General features: G+C 48.3%; 1 protein-coding gene across 1 annotated transcript; it reads left to right on the top strand.

Annotated features, from left to right (window-relative positions):
* The first annotated feature begins 12,081 nt into the window (after positions 1-12,081).
* GRIFIN (galectin-related inter-fiber protein) lies at positions 12,082-14,993 on the top strand. The gene is made up of 4 exons (XM_010212312.1): positions 12,082-12,093; positions 13,838-13,917; positions 14,006-14,168; positions 14,829-14,993. The coding sequence occupies exons 1-4, from the start codon at positions 12,082-12,084 to the stop codon at positions 14,991-14,993; spliced, it is 420 nt and encodes a 139-aa protein (XP_010210614.1).
* Positions 14,994-24,110: the final 9,117 nt, after the last annotated feature.

Raw genomic sequence — 24,110 nt, 5'->3', positions numbered from 1 at the left:
GTTCACGTCCCTCCAGAGAAATTCCTGTCTTCCCTGCACCCTCACACACTGTCCTGTCCGCTCGGATGGAGGCTGCCAGATCCTTTGCAGGAGTTAGGTGAAACCACAAACGCTTGGAAGGGGACTGCAGCGAAAGTGCCTCTCCTACCCGGAGCTTTGGCCTGAGTGGAGATTTCAGCTGCTGAGAGGACACAGAGTGAACAGCTTGTAAGAGACCTGGTTAACAATTTCCCATGTCCAATATTGCATCTCAAGGCATTTGTTGGGGTAAAGGAGGTAAGAAAACCCAATCTGGTCACAGCCTTGTCCCTGAGCAGGAGCAGGCGAGGCGCAGGGCGTTCAGAGGAAGATATTCCCCCCGCCCCGTGCCGGTAGCTGGCAGGAAGGACACAGGTTTTTCCTATTATAGCTCAGTCATGGGACTAATAAAGCCTCCTTAATCACTTTTCATCGCCTGTGCACACGCACGCACACAGAGGAGCACTCCGAGCTGAGGCGCAGAGGGAGGCGACACCCGGCCAAACCATCACCGGCCACTTTAATTTGTTTCTAATCTGGAGTTTAAAAAAGAATACAAATTGTCACCAATAAAACAACTCTGCCCACGTGCTTGGAAATCTTCACTGGCTGCAATGGATGCGTGCGGGGCTTGACCACGGCCAGCGGGTCACAGTCACCCTACCGGAGATGAACTGCCTGGAACACCAGGTCTCCGTCAGCTTCTCCTGCACTGATGAGTGTTATAGGTAGGAGGAAGCCTAGTTTGAAACTGTTGGCAGTGTCCATGTATAAACACGAGCAGTTTTGCAAAGAGCAAATCTAGGATTATGGATTTCACACGAAGAGCTCAGGTGGATGCCAGAGCCCAGTGCTCCAAGTCCTCAGCCATGAGCCCATGTTCGAGCATCCGCAGCCAGGGCCAGTGGAAGGGCAGTGCAGTGGGATGAGTAGAGTATCTCCATCGTCTCAACATGGGTGTCCCATGGGTGATACACTTGGACCCGGTAGCCCTGCTTGAGCATCTCAGGGGACCTTTGCAGGGATTCGGTTGAGTCCCACAGGAGTGAGCACAGCCTGGAGTCAGCGGTGACGGCTCCCGACGGGCCTCGGAGCCCCTTGCCTTGAGCGAGGCAGGGAGGAAGGTTACCTGAGGGAATCAGGCTGGGGAGAGTCCCGCAAAAAATATTTTTATTATCTTTTCTTTTTAATGCAAAATAATATGTGCCACAGAGCCTGGTAAACGTTCAAATATTTGTACGGCAAGGGCCGGTTTGCTTAAGTATCACGGCAGCTTCCCCGTGTCCTTTCATGGAGCTCGGAAAGCTCAACTCCCTCTGCAAGGAAAATACTTCAGTGACATGTTTACTTTTTTCCCAGCTTGTTTTCTTGCCTAGATCAGCAAGCCTGAGGCCATCCGCAGGGCTCGGATCCCCCCAGCCCAGCTGCAGGCAGGCAGGTGGAGTTCCAGGCCTCCTTACCCATTCTCCCAAATTCCCCCAAATTGTCCCTGCAGAAGTCAGAGGTTTCGCGGCAGTTGTTGCAGGGGAAGAAAGGGTCCCAGCTGCCAGCAGTACAAGGTACAAGGACATTTGCAGATCACAGCACTGGACATTTGCAGACCAGAGTAGATGTTGTGGTGAGGATGCACCTCCTGCCTGTCTCCTCAAATGTCTTCTCACACCTTTAGGAAAAGGGGTCATAAGGCAAGCAGGCCTGTTCAGCTGTGGCTTCTTTGGGAGAAAAACATCCCATTTCAGTTTAAATATTTCAGATGGATCAAGTGTTCTTTACCTCCTTTCCAGCCCAAGATTGTGTCCCTTTGATATCTTTCATTGGATGTTATCCTACTTCTGTCTGTCAGACTGGGAAACCCTCTGAATTACATTCCCTCTACAAGGACTGGGGAAGGATTTTAGAGATTTTCCCACTAAAATAAGGCTGGAAACCATGGTTCTGCCATGCCTTTCACATTCTTTGCTTGCCAAGACCAGGGGGGAGCCTCCCATCCTATAAATACTGCCTTCCGTTTCGTTCCTAGACATAGGGCTCTTTATGTGGTTGTGCTAAAAAAACGCATTTTTGGCCTACACTCAGCTGAGTGATCCGCCTTATTTTATAACAGCCCTTTACAAGTGTTTTCAAAAGGGTTTTTTTGTTTCCACTGAACAGGTAGCGCTGGGGAGGCTCAGGAACCGATCTCGGTGCAGCCCCCCAGGAAAGGCAAGTGCAGGGCAGCAGTTCTCCGCTCACAGCTGCGTTTCCAGCCCGGAACCAGCCAGATCCGAACCCGTGTCAGGTGGACCTCGCTGGTTTTGCATCACCAGCGTTTACCTGCCTGTCTGGGCAGCAGACTCCACTCCGCCTTCATTTGAACCATGGCCACAGGTCAAGCCAAACCACCCTATCAGGCCTATTACACTGACAGTTTTATCTTTATCACCCCAATTCCTAACCTCATGGAAATGAAGTTATTTTGCAGAGATCTATTTTCATCATCTTCTGGGACTGGCATTAATTACCCTCCTAGTTAATTAGCTACATGTTGCTTGCACAGAAGTTGTTTCATTGCAGCTGTGGTGGATGTCAGGCTGGCAGAATTCCCCAAGGGGCCCCATTGGCCTCCTAGAAATGCTGGCTTCTTGCTAAACCTTCCAACCAATAACTTAGCAGCAGGTTTGAAGGGAGAGGGACCCAAATGCCCACAGTGCCTTTCTCAGCCCAACTCCACATCCACTCATGACGTGGACAGGGCCTTGCTCAGCACTGGTCGCACCTACCCTGGATTCTTCCAGCTCCTTTCCTTCATGAGTGCAGCAAGGATTTGAACCCAGGGCTGCCCAAGTGCTGCTACTGAGCATCCATCCGGTAGGGTGCCTTTTTTTCCACGACTCAGATTCCATGCTCAGCAACAGACTCCACTCCAGCTTCATGAACTCTTCCAGATGTTTTGGAAATTTCCTTGCTGTTTGATAGAAGCTCCAGAAAAAAAAAAAAAAAGAAAGAAAGAAAATTCCTTCCAACAGCCAGATAAAAAAAAAAGAGAGGGGAGAGGAAAAGCAGAGGATGTGAAAAGCGGAGCCACGGCCAGGTAATATCTCCCTAGGCTACAATCTGCATCAAGCAGAAAACTAGATTGATGAAGCTCAGGCCAGTTAGAGCTATCTAAGGCTCTCTGAACTGAAATGCTCCTTCCCCATCCATGGGAGCTTTGCCGCCACTACTACAGATGAGCTTTTCCCTCCTCACCTGCTTCCAGGGCAGTGCTGTCATTGAGGGCTTGAAAAATCAGCCCTCTGTCACAGCAGGAACATGGAAGATGGATGGAGGCAGAACCAGCACGTTTCTCACCTCCGCACCTCCTTGATGCTGAAACAGAGTCAGCAGTGGAAATTATAGATCTGCTCTCAGCACCTGAGGGGGCTGTGGCATCTCTTGAGCTGGTGCCAGGATGCAGACAGGGCTTCAGCCTTGCAGCCGAGATCCGCTCTCCGAGCAGGACTATTGCAGTCAAGATGTGGATGGGGCTGGGCTGGGCCCTTCCTGGATTGAGCTCTTTTCCTGCATGTGAGCATCCACCATCCTTCTGCACTGTGCAGACGGTGCCGGTTTATACCCATTGCTCTCACTGGAATATTGCACAAATAACTGCTTGATTTCTAAAATATCCCTCACACGAGCTGAAATTCTCATGCCCTGTACAGCTATATCTGTACCTATATATAATTAAGCTATATATAAATCCAACACCAAAACAAAGAAGCACTGAATGAACACCCTGGTTAAAACTTCAGCCAAGTCGAGACATTGGAAGCTGGACCTGCCTCCAAACTCTGTGGCTGGGGCCCATCTCTGACTGTAAAAGCCAATATGAAAATAAAGAAGAAAGCGAATAGCATGGCATCTTCTTGCTTTGACCACAGCCTCCCTGGGGCAAGAGCTGACTTTATTCTTCTCCAAAAGGAAAACTTTGCTGTCTGCAAATAAGGACCTGAAGCAAGAACTGGGGTCAGGACTGTCTCACTGTGGAAAGGGGCAGAGAACACCATTGCTCCTGGGGGAGTATTTGGGCTTGTGGTGTCCGGAGTGGGGAGCAGGAAGGGAAGGTAACAACTGTGGCCACAGGGAAGGTTAAACTTCCCCCTTCTCGTTCCCCAGTGCCACCACATGCCCTCCTGTCTCTGCCAGATTTGCTGTCCCAGACATCTGGTGCCATTAGCAGCCTCCTCCTTAACTTGCCTTGGTCCAGCTCAGTGTTCCAGGAAGTGGCCACAAGGCAACTATTCCTGGTAGTGATTCCTTACACCACAGCATGTTTAAAAGGTCCTGAGAGGGATGGGATGAGCGGATCTAGGCCAAGAATTTAGGCATTTGGCCAAAACAACCTTCTAGCTCCTAGGCAGGTCAGGAAATGAGATGGTTTGGGGTTTGGTAGTATGTTTGGTCATTTCACACTGAAAAAAACAAAACCTATCATTGCTGTAGGATGCAAGACATAGACATTTAGTAGCTCAAAGTTGCATCTCTCAGTTTGAGCTATCCTGGTCGCATCAGGAAACAAATGCATTTGGTTCCCTAAACAGGAGATTTTTTTTGTTGTCATCGTCATTTTTCTAGTTTCAGTCTTTCTCAGCAGCCTTTCCTCTTCCTCCCTTCTCTCCAAAATAGCCGAAAGCTGCATCCTCCTCCCCCAACAGCCTTCGAAAGGTTTCGGTAACACCCAGCACTTCTTCCCATCAAGCATTCCTATATAGGAAACGTCTCAACAGCCCCCGTGCAGAGAGGCTTAAAGCTCAGTGATCCAAGTCTGCAAGCTCGGAGATCAGCTAACTTGGTGGCCTGGGGCAGGCGTGTATGGGTCCTCTTCAAATACATGACAGGCCCTGCTGGGCTGCAAATGCTTTTCCCACACCCCCATCTCCCAGCTACTCTCTTCGCCTTCCTCCCGGAGGCTGTGATGGAGCACAGGACCTCTGTCCCCTCTGCAAGCATCATAGACCCTTTGCAGCTTTGGTTCCATGGGCAGATGCCAGCCTGAGGTGGCTTCTGCAGAAACCAGCTTCCAAGAAGGACCAAGGAGTGGGTCAAGTGCCCTAGAACTGTAAAGAAGGACATGCTCTGGACCCCAGAGCTGCAAGCCTCTCAATTCATTAACCTTTTTCCTTGGCTGAAGCCAAAGTTCCTCCTCCACAAATACCTCTTAAAACCCTCTAAGCTCCTTTGAGAAGTCCCTGGAGTGGAGTTCATGATTCTGTCAGCAGCTCCAGGAACATGGAATGATCCTTATCCTATTGTGTCCCACTGCTTCCCACTGCTGAACTGCCCTGAGGCAAAACGGCTCATCCTGGTCGGAGGCAGAGGCGTCTCTGAAACGTCTCGCCAGCCGACGCGCTGGACCGACACGCGGTGATGGATGGCAGCGTTCCGGGCAGATGCTTCCTGGGCTGCCTGCCTGCTGGGAAGGCCTGTGTTGTCTTTGAGGCTGGCACTTCTTCCTCCCGGGTAAATATTATTTTCATGTTTGTGTGCTTAGGAAAGGTCACCCCAGGCTGGGCTGAACAGCTGGCTGGAAGGTTTGTGACACTTAGTGTCCTCCTTCAAACTTCTTGTACCTCCCTCCCTCGGTGCCAATCATTGTCTGATCCCAACCTGGATGTGTTCTAAGACCAGCTTTACTCACAAAGCCTGCCCAGAGCTGGCAGGGCTCCAGCACATGGGATGCAGCAGCCTCTGAAACACAGCAGAGAGCACAGCCCAAGAGCTCATTCCTTCCTCCTAGCTCCAGACGTCCTTCTCCTCTCTGTCTTCTCCAAACCCACCTGTAATGTGTCACTGTGGCTCTAACCTGCACACAAGCTCTCCGAAGAGGAATTCCAGCCTTTGGCAGGCAGAGCATGACCTGCCATGCCCTGCTGATATCTGCTGCCGTGTGGTCTCCTGTTCAAGGATCTGGCATAAGGCTTGCAGAGGACAATATCAGCCAGAGTCTGACATGCCACTGCTATGCGCATGCATACTTGAGTGCAGGAGTCCTCTCTGTGCATTTTAAGGCAGTAAATCATTTGGTATAGATCCAGACCTGTCCAGACCTGAGAAAACTGACCTTCAAAGACTAATCTCACTGGGGAAACAGCTAGGAAACACTTCTGAGCAGCTTTTCTGGGGAGGGGGCAAGACAGAACAACTTTAATTCAGCCTATGAGGGATGAGTGGGGGCCTTTGGCAAATTTTCCTGCATTCCCTAGGACCCAGGCATCCAAGCTAAAACTGGGCAGAGAGCATCACGCTTCCCCCCTCCCCACTCTTTTTCAGGATCTGTTGTTTCTTTAGCTCCGAGCCAGAGACCACCATGAAAGGACACTCGGTTACACCCACATGCTCGCGTGGAAGAATACGGCAAGGCCCCGCGCCAGCTCTCCTCCTCCCCATTAATCACAGGGAAGAAAGAGGCAGATGTCTCCCCGGGGAGTTTGGAAGGTATCACAAGGAGCAGGGTAAATCAGGTCTCTGCGTATCCAACAGGGCAATTATTTATGGATGATCAAATATTGGCTCTGGGAACCCTGTGCCATAAACAAGGACCCGTGCCAGCCTGCGTGTTTAGCAAGGCTCTGAATCCAGCACTGCTTCCCAACTGGAGCAAGGGAAATACAGCCTGCTTCGATGCAGCGCAGGGCTTCACTGCCTTTTCCTTCGGAAACCAAGCAAGTTATGGAGTGATGGTTCAGAAAGCCTTGCTGGTTAAGAACATGGAATATATGAGCACTGGCTGCTACACGTGTGGCTGTGGAGGTGCTTGGTGCAATGGCCTCGAGCAGAGGAAATAAGGATAGCTGCAGCTCACGCTTACCCATTCTCTGAGCCTTCAAGCTCTCACCTCTGCAGGACCCTAGCTCCATTTCCTGCACATCACGGTAGGCTGGCCCCATGACACAAATAGCAGCAAGGTGGCAGCAAGCAACCCTTGGTGGAGATGCCCATATAAGAGCAAACTCTAGCTCCAGATCATAAATGAAACACTCCTCTTTCATTTACTCATCTCACCCGGTGCTGCGGGAGCTGATAATGCTGGTTTCCTTTTAAGTGGAGCCTAGTCATAAATAAAATAAACCAGGCATGCTTTGTGTTTCCACCATGTTTCCTTTCATCCTCGCTCCCCTCAAAGCGGCTCAAAAGGAAAGTCCTAAGCAGGGAAAGGGAGCTGCACAGGGGACATCAGTGGCTCCTCGATTTGGCCCTGTTAGCACTTTTTGTCCCTGTGGGCAGGATCACCTTCCCGTTACACCGCAATGGGGAACGGCACTTGACAAGACGCAGACACTTGGCCCATGATTGCAAGGGAAGTTCACAGCACTGCCCAGAACTGAACCAAGATCTTTTTCACACTCAAGCGTGAACACCCATAAAAGCAGAGTTTCATATCCTGTAGTTCCAGCCAAGTCGTTGCCTAGATGACCGCTGGGGGAAAAGACATTCCCTCCCCTTCCCCAGGATTATTGCCTAATTGGGAAGACTGTGGGACACTAATGATAGCCCAAAGAATGGAAAATCTTACAAATGCAGTGACCACAGAAACCTCCAGCGATGAGGCTGTTCCCTGCGGCTTGGCACCTACTTAGGGACTGTGATGGAGATGACACTTTAACAGCGTCCTTGAAACTCGGTCAACACGAGGTGCCACCGTGACAGCATGTGCCTGGGGATGTTAGCTTTTTGCTGCTTCTCTTGCCACCTTGCAGGGTGTAATGTTTTTCTTTTCTTGGTCTCCAGAGATCTCTGAATATTTAGATGGAGTGGTCGCAATGGGCTGGCTCTGCAAACGTTTTAAGCTGAAGCCTCTCTAAGCAGAGTGTGTGAAAGCTGCAGCCTGTGAAGCTGATCTGTGTCCCAGAGAGTGGGAGGCAGAGCGGCTGTTGCATCAGGCTCCTCTAGAATTAGATCCATGTGCGATTTTTACAACAATTTTCATTTGTCTTCAAGAGCTGCCTGGAGTCTCCAGCCCTCTTCTGGTAAGCCCCACAAAGCATGGCAGGATGAGATGATGGAAATGTGGAGATGCCACAGACTGCTATGCTGAGGTTTAACCCAGAAAGATTGCATCCTTTAAGAAGATCCCAAGCAGAGCAATTCCAGTAAAGGCAGCTAAGGTTGATCTGTAGGTCTGGGGGAAAGGGAACCAAAGCTAGCTGGCTTAGGGATGTGCCAAAACCCTTCCTGGGGTAACAGATTCCTGAGGGCGGCACGTACGAAGCGTCGGGCTGTATTCTAATTCCAAGGGGGAGTTTCAGGAATTTCCTGGAGCAACAAAAATCATTGTGGAGGAGGTATAAATAATGCAAGCAGGCAGATAAGCAAGTCTGGAGAAGCTTCACGCAGGCATGTCCTCAGGGGAAGTTGCACACTCTGATCTTACCTGGTGTAGAGGAAAACTGCAGGAGACCGATCTGTCTTAGGGATAACCTGGACTCACCCTCCGAGGAGAGCTGGGTCCTCCTGGCACACTCGGATGCAGGGCATCTCCTTGCATGCTGAATACTGCTCCAGGGAACTTTTTTCTACAGTTCTTTTGTCCTAAAACAAAGAGCGCTGGGTATGGGGAAAGCCAGAGGGACCCTCTGGTTTGTGTGGCTCTGGAGACAGAGGAGGAGACTGAAATGCTTGCACTGAAAGAGAGCATCGTGGTGCTGCCTGAGAAAGGGAATGGCCAGAGGAGATGCTCTTGATATTCGAAGATACAGTTATATCCCAAAACATGACAGATAACAAGACTAGGAGACAGCCCCAGTGCAGGCAACGTTGCTGGCTGGCTGGACAGAATAAGAGGTAAAACAGAAGCAAACAGAGCAAGTTAATAGAGAAGAAAACACAGTCACCTCAGGCCTAGACTGCTGAGCACAAAGCCAGCCTGGTACCTGGGAGCCCACTGGTCACTGTTGGCTGCTGGCCAGGAGCTCTAGGCCAGCTTGTTTGCATTGGGTTATTTAAGTAATGTGGGTTAACTTATGAGCTTGGGTCTTCAGTTGGTTCATGTTGCTGTAATATACAGCAGTAAAGCATAAGTGTGTGCACAGCCAGTTCTGCGTGCTGATGGTTCTGTCTGGTGGGACAAGGTAAGGGATGACACACACCAGGACAGGTTCACTCAGTGCATATCAGGGAGTTAAGTCAACACAAGCTCAGACCCACACTAAGCTCCTGCATCTCTGCAGGTGCTGCAGTATTGCAGCTTCAAACTGCAGCAGTATGTAAAGGTCCCCGTTCACCTCAGGACTTGATGGAGGTAGGCACTGTATATACAAGAAAACACACTCTAGAAGAGCTCACAGTAAAATCTGAGCAGGTACCTGAACAGGATGAACAGGACCTGAGCAGGAAGCGAAGCATCATGTTGTGAATAAACTGCACGGTCAGTCAGGAAAAGAAGAATATTTGTGCATAATGTGTAGAGAAAACTACTACGATCAGTTCCTGAAGTCCATTCTTTGTATTTGGAGACCTCTAGAGACTAATTAAAATAATCACACTTCCAGAAAAATGCATCCATTTTAGCACAGAAGGCCCTTGCACAAAACTCCCTGTGGGGCAGTGTGGAGCCAAGCTCCTTGCTGAGAATTTCAGTCATTCCTTGAGCAGTAAGGGGTGTGGGGGGGAAAGGACTTTGGGATGAATTCCTGAAAGGAAAGACGCAGGAATGCTCAGTCTGACAATCATTGGCCAAATGGCTGATAAATGTATAACCCGTTCTGCTAATAAGCCATTTGATAACAACCAAAGTGTCAAACTAATAAAGACCACCTGCAACCCACAACCCCTCAGTTTATCATCTCCTTTTCTGCACTACATTCCTTCCACCCTATCTGCACCAGTGTTTTGCTCACCCATGTGGCACATAACCAGAGCTTTGGGGAAGAGAGCAGGAAATGTTTGGACATTAAAAGTCAACCACCCAGAGCTGCGTCTAACATCCAAGACTTGGAACATCATTGCCCTCCCTTCCTCCTTGCTAAGCAAACAGATGTTAAAGTGGCTCTTGCACAACAGCAAAACGGAGAATGTCAATAAACACACACCTGTAAAACTGGCTGGTGTTTGGCCATCATTTGCTGGGGAAACACCTGTGTTTGCATCTCTCCCCACAGCCTTTCCTGCCACAAGGCCCCTTGCTCTCACTGAAAAGCCAGCTGGAAGCAAAGCCTTAGCTTTGGGAAGAGCTGACCCCAAATCTTACCTGGTTTTGCCCATCAGTGTGGCGGGTCTCAAAAGCAAGCAGCAAGAGGGGACCCCTGGGAGCGAAGATGCAACTAGGGGCTGCTGCAGCGGGCAGGGGAATTGCACGGCTGGGTGGCTCGTGGAGGACCATGCCCAGCAGCTCGTGCAGCCCGGTGAGGGACGGCTCGCGGCCGCTTGCTCTCAGCTCTCCTGCACGTCCCAATGCTGCCATCTGTAGCACAGACATGCGGCTCCGCTCCGGCGCTGCAGCAGCAATTCTGCACGGGTGCTGGGCCCCGGTGCTCATGGTCATGCCGCGTTTTCCCTTTCAAAACAGCCCTGTCCTCCTTGCTGCAAGCAGAGCCACGCACTTGCGGAGGTGGCAAAAGGCTCCTCCTGCTCTCAGCCACCGTGGATGTCACTTCCATGCCAGCAGGAGTAGGAACCAAAGCCTTCACATGGGGAGAAGAAGGTCCATTTGGAGTCTAAGTGGGCAAATCGCCGCCTGGAGCTTGGCTTTTCTAGCCCCCAGGGAGGCTGCTGGCCCTCTGTGTGTGCTGGATCGCATTTTCAATCAGCTGCCAAGGGCACCAGAGCATGGGATAGTAGCTCTCATTCCACTTATCTAATGGAAACAAAACAAATGCGTTAAATAACATTGACACTGTAGCTCAATGAGTGAGAAGGATTTAACCGCAAAAGCCATGGATTCCTGCAGGACCATCTGTGGGGCTTGCCAGAGTCCCCTGCATGCAGCGATGGGGGACTGCATATGTTTTTAATGCAATGAGCCTGTGAGGAGGAGGAAATGCACAGCAATCCTCAAGCAGCTGGAATCTGGATGTTGCTGAGTGCACAGGGCGCCCTTGGGAGACACAAGCTGGGAGTGGGGGTTTCCTTGGCAAACATGGAAATCCAGGCCCCAGTATGACCCTTCTCCAGAAGGGACCCTTCTCCAGAGGCTCTGTGGATGGTGGCCACCAGGAGCTCAAGACCTTCAAGAAATGGAGGTGGGAAAGCCAGCGTGCAGGGAAAGCTGCCAGTGCTGCCCTTGGGGTTAAAATTGTGCCCTCCACCACACAGGATCTGCTCCTACAGGAAACCTGGCCACAGGGAGGCAGAAGGTGACATGCTGGGGAAAAGGGATTTCCTTTTCTTCTCAGCCAGCCAGCACATCTGCTCCATTCTTCATGGCAAAGGACCCAGCTGCTTGAGAGCCGAATCCCCAGCCCCAGCATTTGCCTTCCCGCTAATCCTTCCCCTCATGGTCCCCCAGAAGAGGAGAAACCAATGCCTGCCCAGAGAGCTTGCAACGCAAGCAGGGTTGCAGCAACATCTCCCACACCTCAGGGGTGCACCCACCACCTGTTCCATTGCTGTCCATACCTTGGTGCCTTTCCACAAGAGGAAACATCTGATAAACGCACCCTGGTCACAAATCCCTGTGCCATCCCCTGCAGAGAGGGGAATTGAGTGGCAGCAGCCAGGCGGGGACCCGCGTGCGCTGACCTCAGTGCAGCGGCATCCCTAATCCCTGCCAGCCCGGTGGAAAAGCGGCCGTGACAGAGCTGGCATCAGCTCTTTTGGAGTCTGACCCACAAGGACCAGCAAAAAAGAAAAACCCTGCTAGCCCAGTCCCCGACACTATTGTCCCTGCAGTGCCAGGGTGGATTAGCACCGAACGCATGAGTGCGTTGGCTCTGCCCAGGATGGAGCGGGCTTTCCTGCTCCCCATCTCTCTGCAATGCCCAGAAAAGCAGCTCTGCACCCGCTGCCTCTGCTAATCCTGCACACGTGGCCTCCTGGCAGGCTCCTATATAGACCCCCCCGGCCCTATAGCCCGGCCAATATGAGCGTGGAAGGGCAGGCAGCGAGATGGCACTGCGGGTAAGGGCTAGGCAGCACCCCAGGCAGCTGCTCTGGCTGAGGGTAATGGCTGGGACAGCTCATGGGGACGGGAGAGCTCACGGGGAAGGGTGAGAACCCCGAGCCAGAAACACTGGAGTACCCAGGGATGCTCCTAGTGGTGCTGCCTCTCTCTTTCAGCAAAGTCCATGCTATTTTAAACCCTTTGTGGATCCTGCATGCTGGGCTTGGGGTTTTGAGAAAAGGCAACGGGATGGATTTTTGGTCAGTCACAACAGGGCCGATTTGGGGTAGCTCTTCTGGCTGGGGAAGGCTTCAGCTGAGACCAAAAGGCTTCAGCAGCAGATATATCTGCCCTGTGCGTGTTGAAGCCATTGCTTTTTGTTGCCTACCTGGTGTGATTTGCTGTGTGTGTAGCTGGCATCATCACTCACTGTTTGAGACCCTATAGGCGCCTCTGTCATCCTGGGCCATGAAACTGAGAAGCTGCAACTCAGAAATATCAGGGAGCTAAAGTGCTGGCTCTTGGGAAGGAGACCCAGGCCTGGAGCTGCCATGGCAGGAGAGATTTTCCCAATGTGAAAAATATGTTCTGGGGAGGGAGATGCTCAGAAATGCATAGATAAGAGAGACTGAAAATTCAAGGAGAAAGAGCAAGCTAGGGCTGAAGAGATGATGCTAGCAGTGAGGAAAGGAGGCTCTAGCCCCCATCATCTGGGTGGAAGAACCACTGCTGAAAAATCTATCCCTGATTTCAGCTCTTTGTCCCAGTTTCTAATGGGAAGATGGATGGAGCACTCTGCAGTGAAAAGAGTAGGGAGAGACAGGGTGAAACACTGTTTTACCCGTGCTTGGCCAAGATCAGGTCCGCTGTACGGTCAACGTTACTGTTTGCCTTCCATTCACAGGGGCCATAAAGTCTCACCCAATGTGGTCGTGTTTCAGCAACGACTTTGCATGATGCGGGGCTAGGGAGGCTTTGGCCGACAGGTCCTTGATGCCTTTGAAGAAATATGAGATCATTAATGAGGGGAAGGGAATCAGATCATTAGTGTGCTAAAAAAAAAGGTGGGGTGAAATGGCAAGCACTTCTTATAAAAATGACTTACTTAATAAGACTATGAATTATTCAAAAAGGGACATTTTCTAGCTCATTTTATTCAAGTTTAACCTTGAAAACGGGGGGAATAGAATAGGGGATCAGGCAGAGAGCTCTTGGGAAGAGGTGTCTGTACAATTCGGGGTGAGGACATGCCAGATGCCATGCTGACATTGTTCATTTCTCTAATCAACACCTTGCCATTCAAACACTTATTCAAAGTTTTCTGTTATATGTCTTCAAATTTTTGTATTCAAGTGGGGAGAGGGAGCTGATCTTCCTTGTGTCCTGCCAATGATGAACCTAAGTTCCTTTTTAATAAGAATCCTAACATTTCTCTCCAAGTTGATACAAAAGAAAGGTTTCTTTAACATTCCAGGTGGGATTTGCTGCCACCAGAATCTGTTGTGAAGAGCTGGGTGTAATCAGAGTAGGAGGGAAAAAAATCTTGAGGAAAAAGCCAAACCCTCAAAGTTTGTTTCTTTCAGTGTGAGAGAGAGAGGCAGGCGCAGAGCGTGCAGGAATGGGGAGATGAAGGGAAAGAGAGATGATGAGAAGGTTGATGAGAGCTGATGTAGGGATGAAGACACGCCGGGGTGGCTGGAAGACAGAGTGGAGCCAGGCACCTCTCCAGCCACGCTTCCCTGACCTGCTCTTTCTTGGCAGTTCGAGGCCCTGTACCCAGAGGGGTTGTGTCCTGGCTGGAGTGTCATCGTCAAAGGGGAAACGAGCTCCAGCACAAGCATGTAAGGGCACTCTCCACAGCTCTTCTCAGGAAAGACCTCACATGCACCAGCTACTTGGGTCTGAATCATTTTTCTCTCATCATTTCAGGTTTGAAATAAATCTCCTCTGTGATCCTGGAGACCAAATCGCTTTCCACTTTAACCCTCGCTTCTCCAGCTCCAGAATTGTCTGCAACTCCTTCTTAGCCAACCACTGGGGGAAAGAAGAAGTCAATAACATCTTCCCCTTTGAAGCAAAGGAGTCCTTCCAGGTAACACGGTTGGCCCCATGGGTCTGCTCTTGTAGGACAGAAGTGACTCTGTCCTATTTTTGAATTCAGTCCTTTCCTACAAGCCCAGATCTGCTCTCGGGTACATGGTTGTAATTCAGGAATAACTCCACAGATTTCTAAGGCAAAACTCCCCTCCTTAGCATCTCATTTGACCTTTGGGCCCAGATTTGCAAAAGGCACAGATGGGTATAAACTTGTGCTATGTGAACACACAAAAGTCGTCCTGCCAAAAATCATGGTCCTCCTCACAGGTCTAAGCCTGCCTTTCCAGCTAGGACCATACCCAGTAACCTCCCCTCTCTGACTGAGACGATTGTTATCAGCATTTCTTTTGTCCCTTGTTTTGCTGATGATTTCTGCACAATTCTGGTGCAGACTTGCAGAGCTCCAGTAATAATCCCCTAGCCCTGCATTTGTTTTCAGTCTAAGCTTTGCCTTGGTTTCTGCTAGCACTAAGCAAAGAACTTAATTATTCCTTCATTTGGCACAGAAGGCCAGTGCATGTGTCTGTTCTGCCAGGATTTGAAGCTGGCTGTAGATATGCTTGCCCAAATTTGAAAGCCCACTGAAATATGAGTACCGAGGTCCAGTGAGGACATAGGTTTCCACCAGGTAACCCCAAACCAGTCTCTCTTTCAGGTTGAAATCTACTCTGACCAGGACTATTTCCATATTTTCATCAATGAACACAAAATTCTGCAATACAAGCACCGGCAGAAGAATCTTTCATCCATCACCAAACTGCAGATTCTGAATGATATTGCCATTTCTTCGGTGGAAATCACTAAACGGGGGCTTTTTTAGAGACTTTAATTGATATAGCCTCACAGTCCACTCACCCTTAAGCTGCTGATCCTGCTGGGGACCATTCATCACATGCACTCTACAGCAGAGACGAGTACGATGAGCATAGGATCCTCATAGTGGACATTAACATCCTTCCCATCACACACACAATACTAAGCCAGCATCAGTCACATAGCTAGTTGTGGTCCAGATCACTGAAGACCTTTTGTTCCTGTATCCAAAGGTGCAAACAGGATTTGTAGAATGGTCTATAACAGCAAGAATGATTTATAGAAGAGCCCTACAGATCACCATTGTATGTAGAAGTCTACCTTGAATAGCCCAACACCTGAATGTTATCCTAGAAATTGTATTTGCCCAACAGTAGAGTGCAATGTTAATTCTCAGCTGGTCAGATGGTGATGAATGTAATGAGCGTGGGTGTTACCAACAGAGAGGGACATTTCTGGGAGCTCAGTGAAAATGTTTGCCAATAAAATCAAGCAAGAAAATCCCTGTCGAAGCTTCATTCACTGGGCGGTTCAACTGAGTTGGTCTTTCTCTGAAATCCTCCAGGTGTGTGATACAAGCAAGACAGGAGGATAAAATCCAGGCCTTGCTTGTTTTCCTCACTGCCTTTTTGCGTTGAGGGCTAACATGAAATGAAGGCCCTGTGTATGCAGAGCCAAGCAATAAGATTCAACTTGCAAGACATTTCCAAAAGATTATTTTTAGTAATTGAGAGATATTTCTTCAGCTTCAATTCTGCCAACTTCAGGCAGATTAGACAGACTGCAAGAGTGGTGAGGTGGGTCAGAAAAGGGATAAAGCTTAAAGGAACACATAACTGCTAGAACATGCACTGAAAATTCAGGTGAGTCTAAATGGAGATCTTGAGAGATCAAGGTGTAGAAATTATGATAATGATGCTCAGAATGAACAAAGCATCATTTTTCCAGTAGATAGTCTATAATTTCTCACTGCTCTATTTTCTTCTCCTTTTTAGTCCTCTTTCAAAGCAGTTCGTTTACCCCTTGCACCCTATTCTCTTCTCTCTTTTGTACTATCTCCCTTAGATGCAACATTTTTCCATTTCTTTAACCAGACCACACAAGGCAAAAAGCCATTATATTTACTTTGTGTTAATTATGGACATCAAAAGAAGCATAAGGTCACACTATTGAATCTGAACAGGAACTTGCTCCAAAAATGCAATTACAGCTGCCCCCTAGTTATTCCTTTGATCTTTAGACATAAGATGGACCACATTCCTAATGGAAAGCAATAGGGAAAGACAACCACGTGTCACTGGTTGTTTCCATCAAGAAGTTCCTTGATAACCAGCCAGCCCTGACACATCCTTGCTATTGAGTGCAATCACTGAAATTGCTAACTGCTAAGTAAAAGGCCACAGCTTTGCTCTGGCCTTTTCTCAGTCCTTAAATTGGCCATTCTCAATTCTCTCTATTTATAGTCCCAGGGACCTATAAGGAAGAGGTGAGCACATAGTCAACTACAATGCAGTATGCCACCAAGTTGACATTTATGAGTCTATTTAAAAGTTGATAACGTTTTTGCAGACTATTAAGAACGCTGACTGAAAGGCATCCTGTTCTCATGTTAAAGAGTGCAATGCGAACATAAAATGGTCCCAAATTGTACCACTTGAGGAAAACAGGCACAAACAGATAAGATCAGGCCCACCGGTGTCTGCGTTAGGCTTTTGATAAGGCTGAACTATATTTGAAAGAAAATGCCCTTTCTATTACTGCTTGTTTAGGGTTTAATAGAGATTATTTTTCATGAATGAAAAGTGGTAAAGTGATTTATAAGGATAATACTTTATACTTTTATGGCAATAGACTCCCTCTATAACCACTACTGCATAAACATGCAATAACCTTGTTTACCCCAAAACTGAGTAAAAAGGACCTCAGAAAAATGAGGCAAAAATATTTCAAGTACAAAAAAAAAAAAAAAAAAAAAAAAAAAAAAAGGAGATGCCACAAGAAATCAAGTAGCAGCAGAGATTGTGCCATGACTCCTGAACACATTCACCACAGCTTGTTCCAGAGGCCGATCATCCTTAATTACCATCTGCCCAGAGAGAGAGCCCGATTGCTCCTGACACATCCACAGAGCTGTCGTCAGTACCAGCATTTCAGCCACTTCCTCCTGTGGCTCCCAAGCTGAGCAGCAAAGGGGTCTTCAGCTGCAGCTTGCCACTTGCCACGTTTCTACGCAGAAAGGCTGAGCTGGTTGCAGCCTTTGGGGCTGCAGAGCATCTCTGCAGGGAAAACTGCAGGGCTGACAGCTCACTGCTCCCATGCCCAGTTTGACTGGAAATAGGAGATGACCTCCAAGGGAGCCACCCTTACCCACCCTGAAAAAGAAACTCCTGAGAAAAGTAAAGCCACACAGTTATGATTGTCAATTAAACTCTCTGCAGCTCAAGAGGTGGTTTGGCACATCAATGATAGCACAAAAGCATCATGTACTGGTATTCAGGCTATAGGAAAGAACAAATCAATCCTCTTCTCCCCTGCTTTAACATGCTATTAACTATTGAAGACCTGTGTCCTGAAACAGAGAAGAGAGCTGATACAAAAGAACTGCCCTAGAGTGTATTTGGAAAGATCAAGGCTTTCTGAAGGGGAAGGAGCAGAGCCAGCCACGGGGTTACAGTCTGAAGTTTCATTTTCTAACCTAAAGACCAAATGTTTATCTTTGCTGTGGAACAGCTGAACACAGGAGCCAGGCAAAAAGGCTTCCAGAGCAATTGCTGAAGGAGGGTATCGAGACTGTCTGTCCTGGACAGGACCTGCCTATAAAGCAGGCATTGCTGGCCTTACGGCTCACATGAACTGGAGGGACACCTGAGAGGGAGAAAGCAGGGAGAAAAAGGCAGGAGGAGACCTGTCACTGGATGGGGCTGCTCCCAAATGGCCTCCCCTCTTTCCATCCAGAGGAAACTGCACTGCCTACAGTCCTGGAGCCAAGCAGTCCTTCCTCCCTCCTGCTCTTCTTCAACCTGGTAGCTCTGGGGCTGCTCCAGGTGTTCTCCACCACTCCTAGAGTCCATCTTCCTCCCCCCAGAGGAGGATCAGAGACTGGAGCAACTCTCAGAGCAGTTGAAGTCACTAAACAAGGTAATGGCTGGTTTGGCTCATGCTACCAAATAGTCTTAGCTCAGAGAATTGATTTTCCTCATTTGGACAAGATCTGCAGAAAGAAATGAAGCACTGTGCCTGGTCCCCAGACCAGCAAGAAGGAAGGGGGCTTGTAATCCCCTGTACTTGATCTGTGCCAGGGCTCCCAGGGCCAGCAGGGTCCCTTCTGGCACAGTCTTAGTGCTACAGAGCATCCCTCGATGCCAGCGGCCCTCCTGACAATCCTCCCATGGGCTGGTAACAAGTGCTGGCAATTTCCTCACAGCAAAAGACTCCCACATCAGCAACGTCTGCAGAGCAGCAGCCTGCAGACACCAGAGTGACCTTCTCCCTGCCAGCCTCAGCAAGGGGTGATGGAACATGAAATGCTGGCACCCACCTCATGGTAGGAAAGTCAGTATGGGAGAAGCATGGACTCATTGTCAACACGATGGAAAAGACTTCTCGGCAAGCACAAGAAAGGTAGAAAGTTGTATAGGTTCTATTTGCCTCACACTTCATGCACAGTGGCAGAATCTATCTGAAGAGATTAAGTGTAGCCTGAATAGGGATTATTTTCTGAAAGAAAGGATCTGCTATAGAAGTGGGAGAATTGGTACCCCTTTATCTGACAGTTGGGTTATTGTGCATCACCATTGACCAAGAAAAGGACGCCAGGAATTAGCGTGACAAGGGCCAAGTTCATTGACCATCTGATTCTGCAGAGTCTGTTCAAGAACTTCTTGCCATGATAGCTGGGCATAGTCTATCATATCCTTTCTTCAAACTATATAAAACTAACTAATTTTGGTTTTACTTCAGCAAAAGCCAAAAGCCAACATCAGGACACTTTCTTTGCCACTGACAGAGCCATAAGGACTGTTTGGGGTCTTATATAGCATTTTGCATACATAAAGATCCAGATAAACTATAAAGGGAAAGAAGTCTCATAACAGCCTTGGAAAAGTGAGGAAACCAACATACGTGAGGGAAAGGAGGAGGACAAAAAGGAGTGAACAAAGCCACCTTTTGAGATTCATGATAAGAGAACATAGAAGCAGGGCCTGAAATAGCAACTGAGTATTTTTTGCCTCCGGTCTAGTGTTCTTGCCTTGTACCTCATGTCCTGGCCACATATCATATAAGTTAGCTCACCTGGGCCTTTTTGATACATATCAGATGTTGCTTAATGAGCCAACAGGCTCCATTCCAAAACACCTGCTCCCAATCACCTCTGCTATAGACTCAGTTACTAATTAGCATTTCTTTTAGCTTCCTTGTTTCTTTTTCCAGCCCAAGCAATGGTCAAAGAGCCAGAAACACCCCTTCATTTTCTTTCCCTCTCTTGATACATGACCTGCTCAAAGCAAGGGTTTAGCTATTGCTATGTGCTTTATTGCACCAAGAGCTTGTGGAGCTTTAAAGCTAGGAGCAAAACCAAAGCAGTTATTTCAACTTCTAACCTCAGCCTTTGTGCTCTTGTCACACTTCATTTCTCGAAGCTGCGCTGTGAACACGCACTGGAACCAGAAAGACAGACATGGTCAGTGGTGATGAGAGCCCTGATTGTGCTTAGAGCAAATTGCCCGAGTCTTCCTAGATGAGTCACTGAACAAAGAGAGGTTACACATTATTCCTGGAGAGAAAAAGTTTGTAACTGATCCTGATGGAGCTTGGCAGCCCCTCAGAGTCCCTGTCTGCCTAATTTTCTATGCCTCTAGTTGTGAAAACTCCTTTTAAAAAGATGCCCCCCAAAAAAGACAGCATTTAGACCCACAGCCATTTTTTGCCCTTCCACCCAACTGATCTCTTTTTTTAGACCACATAACAGAAGTCCTAAAGATTGCCTGATTAGAAACACAGAATAAAACAAGGCTCATTTTTAACACAGAGCATTTCTTAACCAAACATTTTTTTAATGAAAAAAAGTTTCAGCTCTTATTGCAACCTGACCCCACTCATAGGCAGTTTGCAAAAATTACCTGCAAAGGATCATCAAGGCTAAGAGTAAATCATCTCGCTCAGAAGGACAAACTTGCTTTCACTTATTGTCTTCTATAAAATCCCTCTGCTCCCTGAATCTCCTCCCTGATGATAATATACTTGAGTTCCAGTAGCATTTTTTTGCAGAGCCTTTCCTTCCTGCCTCTGTGATTTTCCCCTCAGCTTCTGCAAGCCATTGCAGCTGGGAAGAGGCAAACAGTGGCGAATTTAAAGCCTTTGTCAGCAGCTTCCCCCAGATGGTAATCAGCTGAGAGAAACGAAGCTGCTTTGTTACGTAAAGAGCTCTTTATTGCCTGTTGCACCTGGGTAGAGAGTGCCATGGCAGTGAGATGGCACTGCAAATCCACTGTCCTCAGGTATCAGGATGGAGAAAACTGCCTCAGCAGCCTCTGCTCGGACCTGTTTCACTTGCCTCTCTTCTGGGCAGCCTCAGGGAGAAGCTGCCTGGATCACTAGCATTGGAAGCAGGGTGGAACTTGCCTGTAAATTTGACCTCTGATTAGCGATCCACAGCATTGATTTCTACTAAAAGCTCCTTTTTGTAGTTGCACAGCCCATCTCAGTTCAGTGCCTTTTGTTTTGATGAGAGAGGCTTGAATTCACTTGATGATTCTGCTTTCAGACAGGGTCTCTTCAGCAGTAAGTTTCGTCCTTTTAGTAATATATCTTTTCTGGATTTCCCCAGGTTGCTCCTTGCCTGCACTTCTACACAAGCCAGGAGAAAACATATCGAGAGAGAGATTTTTCAGTCACGCTAAAGCTAAAATGGTTTTTCGGTGTTCTTGAGGCTGTGAACACCGTATCAGATTCTTATGTATCCATATTCTTCTGTAAAAAACACAATATCTTTTGATTTCAGGCCCTGCATTTCCAGAGTACTCAATCTCCAAGGCTTCCAATAACAAGGACAGAAGATAAAGAAGTTGGCGCATATCTGTTTATGAAAACAAACAGCAGCAAATATTCTCAGGCATTAAAACACACACATTCTCTGCTTCAAATCCTCAAAAGGACACTTGAAATAGCTTAAATGTTTTCTTCTTTGATGGTGGAAGAAGAATAGTGGGAAAAGAAAGGGTTTCGTTCTCCTAAGGGTAATTACAAGCCACAAACATGAGTTCCCAGCTGTTTTCTGTTTGTTTAGTGATTTTATTTTCAAAGAGCCTGAAGTGCACTTGGCTCCGCGCGTGCATCGTCTTTGGCTGCTCGGCCTCTTATCGCCTCGCGGATCCCGCGTGTCACCGCGCTGACATCGGCTCCGCGGCTATGCCGGGCGCTGGACTCGGGCCACCGTGCCAGAAATAGCTTCGTGTCCCTGCTGCGAGCGTGGGGACAGAGCGGCGCTGCCACGGGACCACGCAGGGACCAGCAGAGGGAGCAGCAAAGCGGGCGACCGAGAGAGAAGTTTCACTATTACTTCTCTATATATGAAATACTAAATAAATCCTAAAATAAATAAATAAATAAATAAATGCCAGTGTGGGTGGCATCAGTAACAGGGTCTCTAGAAGACAGGGACACAGAGACAGATCTAAGAGCGCGGAGATCTTTCCAGATCCCACTCCATCCATCTGCTGGGCAAGCACAGGGGGAAAAAAAGTAGATATAGCCTCCAATCTCACTGCTCCAAAGCAGAATGTCAGCTTGGACACATCAGGACTATTAGGAAATGCAACCAAATTAAGCTAAGAAAGCTGCTGCAAAAGCAGAGAGCTGTTTGGTCAGATGCCATCCCATAAGGGGCTGACAGCAGTGTTGCTGCTAGGGCAGGCACTGGCACGGGGAGTACACATCCATCAAGGAGAAAACTCATCTGCCAGCTGGTCCTCTCTGCAGCAAGGAGGACTGTTACAGTGTGGAAGGTCCCCAAGCCGCTATAGCTACGTGCACAACCTGAAGAACTGCCCCATTTCCACACGCACAGTCCATGCGTCTGGTCACCAGCATCAACCAGAGAAGCCATAGGCTTCCCTTCGGCTTGCACCAGTCCTAGGGACTCCCCAGCACCGGGGACATTCAGAGCACGTCGCTTTGGCTGCCTGAATTCCAGCTCTGGCACCGGCCCTGGGATGGCCCCGCAGCGCAGCGGCAGCAGGGAGGCTGTGCAGAGCCAGAGAGCTGAACTCCCCCTGCCCTGGCGCTCGGGTGGACTCGCTGTGATCAATAACCTTGTCCTCTCTGTCCGCTGTGCACAGCGCATCGTGCGTCCTCCTCATCTCTTGGTAACAGATGACTTGGCATTTCTGAGTTGTGTCAATGGATGCAAAAGCAGATTTACTGCCGGTATCCTAATTATACCAAAGCACCTTTGTAATCTAATCTTTTAACGTTAAAGCTTTCTTAGCAGTTAATTATTCAATTTACAAATAGAGTCCATGGAGGAAAACTAACATAAAAATAATTGTATTTATTAGCTTGGGCATTTGGTAAGTAACTACCTGGACAAAATATGCTTCAAGGCCATTGCACATTTCTTAATTCTTTTCTCTTGTATGCAGTTAATACTCTGTTAAAACTGTTGATTTAAACACCTTCATTTTGCTGTTGTTTTTAATGACAGTCCTGCTTTAGGGGGCTTGGGAAGGGTGGCAAGGGCTTGGGTGCTGGCAGATTTCCAATTGCCAGCTTAAACCCTGCCCTGGGTAGCTGCCTGTTTGCAACAGATCTATTTGCTTTTGGAACAGCTGGGAAACTGCAGCGGATTTTAGGTATCCATGAGTGTATTCAGGTATTTCAATGCATCAAATAATGTGTACCTTGTGCTCTGGGCAACACACTATAATTAGTTTGTTGAAGCTGTTTGTCTCTGAAGATCTATAAATACGCATACATAAAACTATATGGGAATAAGAAGTCACATGCTTAAAGCAAATATATTCTAATGCAGAGGAGCTTTATACCCAGAGCACATTTGGATACACACTCAAATGTGATCCCATTGCTGATCTTTCTTTCATTTCACATTGGGCTGACCAGAAATACTTTCTTCCACACAAACACACTAAAATATATGGAGAGTTTCCCACTGAAATCAAGGGCATTCACCATTCAGTGACAACCAGTCTCCACCTGGGCTGTGTTTATTACTTCACTCTCTCTCTGAGAAGGCCAAGAAAGAAAATAAAAAATAAACACCTCAGGCAGACGTATCAGTTCCTCTTATCAAACACTTTCCCCTGTAATTCACTGACTTCATCTGAGTACCTCCAGTCAAAAGCTTCATTTAACAAAAGCTTCATTTAACAAGCTAACCTTTTTCCCAACCAAGCCTTTCAACCTTTGCAAGTAACTTTTTCCATGATCAATTCTCCCCATTTCTTGCCTTCAGTTTAAGAGGAAAGACAAAAAGCCGTGTTTACTTCTGGAGTGCTCATTGCTCTAATGGGTTCCTACTACCCGCAGCTGTGTTAACCACTTGCTTATGTGGCTCTCCTCGAAAGCTCAAGGAGGGAGGATGGATAAGAGGTTACCACCTGGGTAAGCACTAAAGTGTCTGGATATTTCTCCACTTTGCTGTAGCTGAACTCAAGACAGTCCATACCCATCTCCAGACCATCTTAATTTCTTCTGCTGATTGTGGTCCGATTCTTTGCCTTTTAGCCCTGATAGAAGGGTTCAGGTGAGGACGTGAATTTGTTTTTAATTAAATGGAAATCAGGATGAGAAAAAAAACCCTTCAGAAGTCACAGCCTCCCAGTACCAAAGATGCTCTTTTGGTTTCCAAGCCAAGCAAATAATCCTGCCCAGTATAACCAACGCCTCTGTTGATCTCCTGTTGCCAGTGCGTGCAGCTGGGAGAGGACCAGCAAGTCACAGCCAGGAACCTGCAGGCACGAGCGGGAAGGGAGCACTTCCCACCCGTGGGAGCCTAGTGAAGAGCACACACGTGTAGCACGGCGAGGCAGCTGTGCGCGCTGTCCCGTGCTGCGGTGCACAGCGGGGTTAGCAGAGCTCCGGTCCCCTCGCTCCTCCGCACCAGGAG

The sequence above is a fragment of the Tinamus guttatus genome, unplaced genomic scaffold, assembly GCF_059628265.1.
Source record: "Tinamus guttatus ecotype Peru unplaced genomic scaffold, ASM5962826v1 Tinamus_guttatus_pri_ptg000330l, whole genome shotgun sequence".
In the NCBI taxonomy this organism is placed as follows: Eukaryota; Metazoa; Chordata; class Aves; order Tinamiformes; family Tinamidae; genus Tinamus; species Tinamus guttatus.
This window is presented reverse-complemented; position numbering and strand designations above follow the sequence as displayed.

What these genes read in the sequence shown, in the direction of transcription:
- GRIFIN (XM_010212312.1), top strand. An exon ending in ACGAGCTCCAGCACAAGCAT is followed by an intron (nt 13,918 to 14,005) that starts GTAAGGGCACTC and finishes TCATCATTTCAG; the next exon opens with GTTTGAAATAAATCTCCTCT. An exon ending in AAGCAAAGGAGTCCTTCCAG is followed by an intron (nt 14,169 to 14,828) that starts GTAACACGGTTG and finishes TCTCTCTTTCAG; the next exon opens with GTTGAAATCTACTCTGACCA.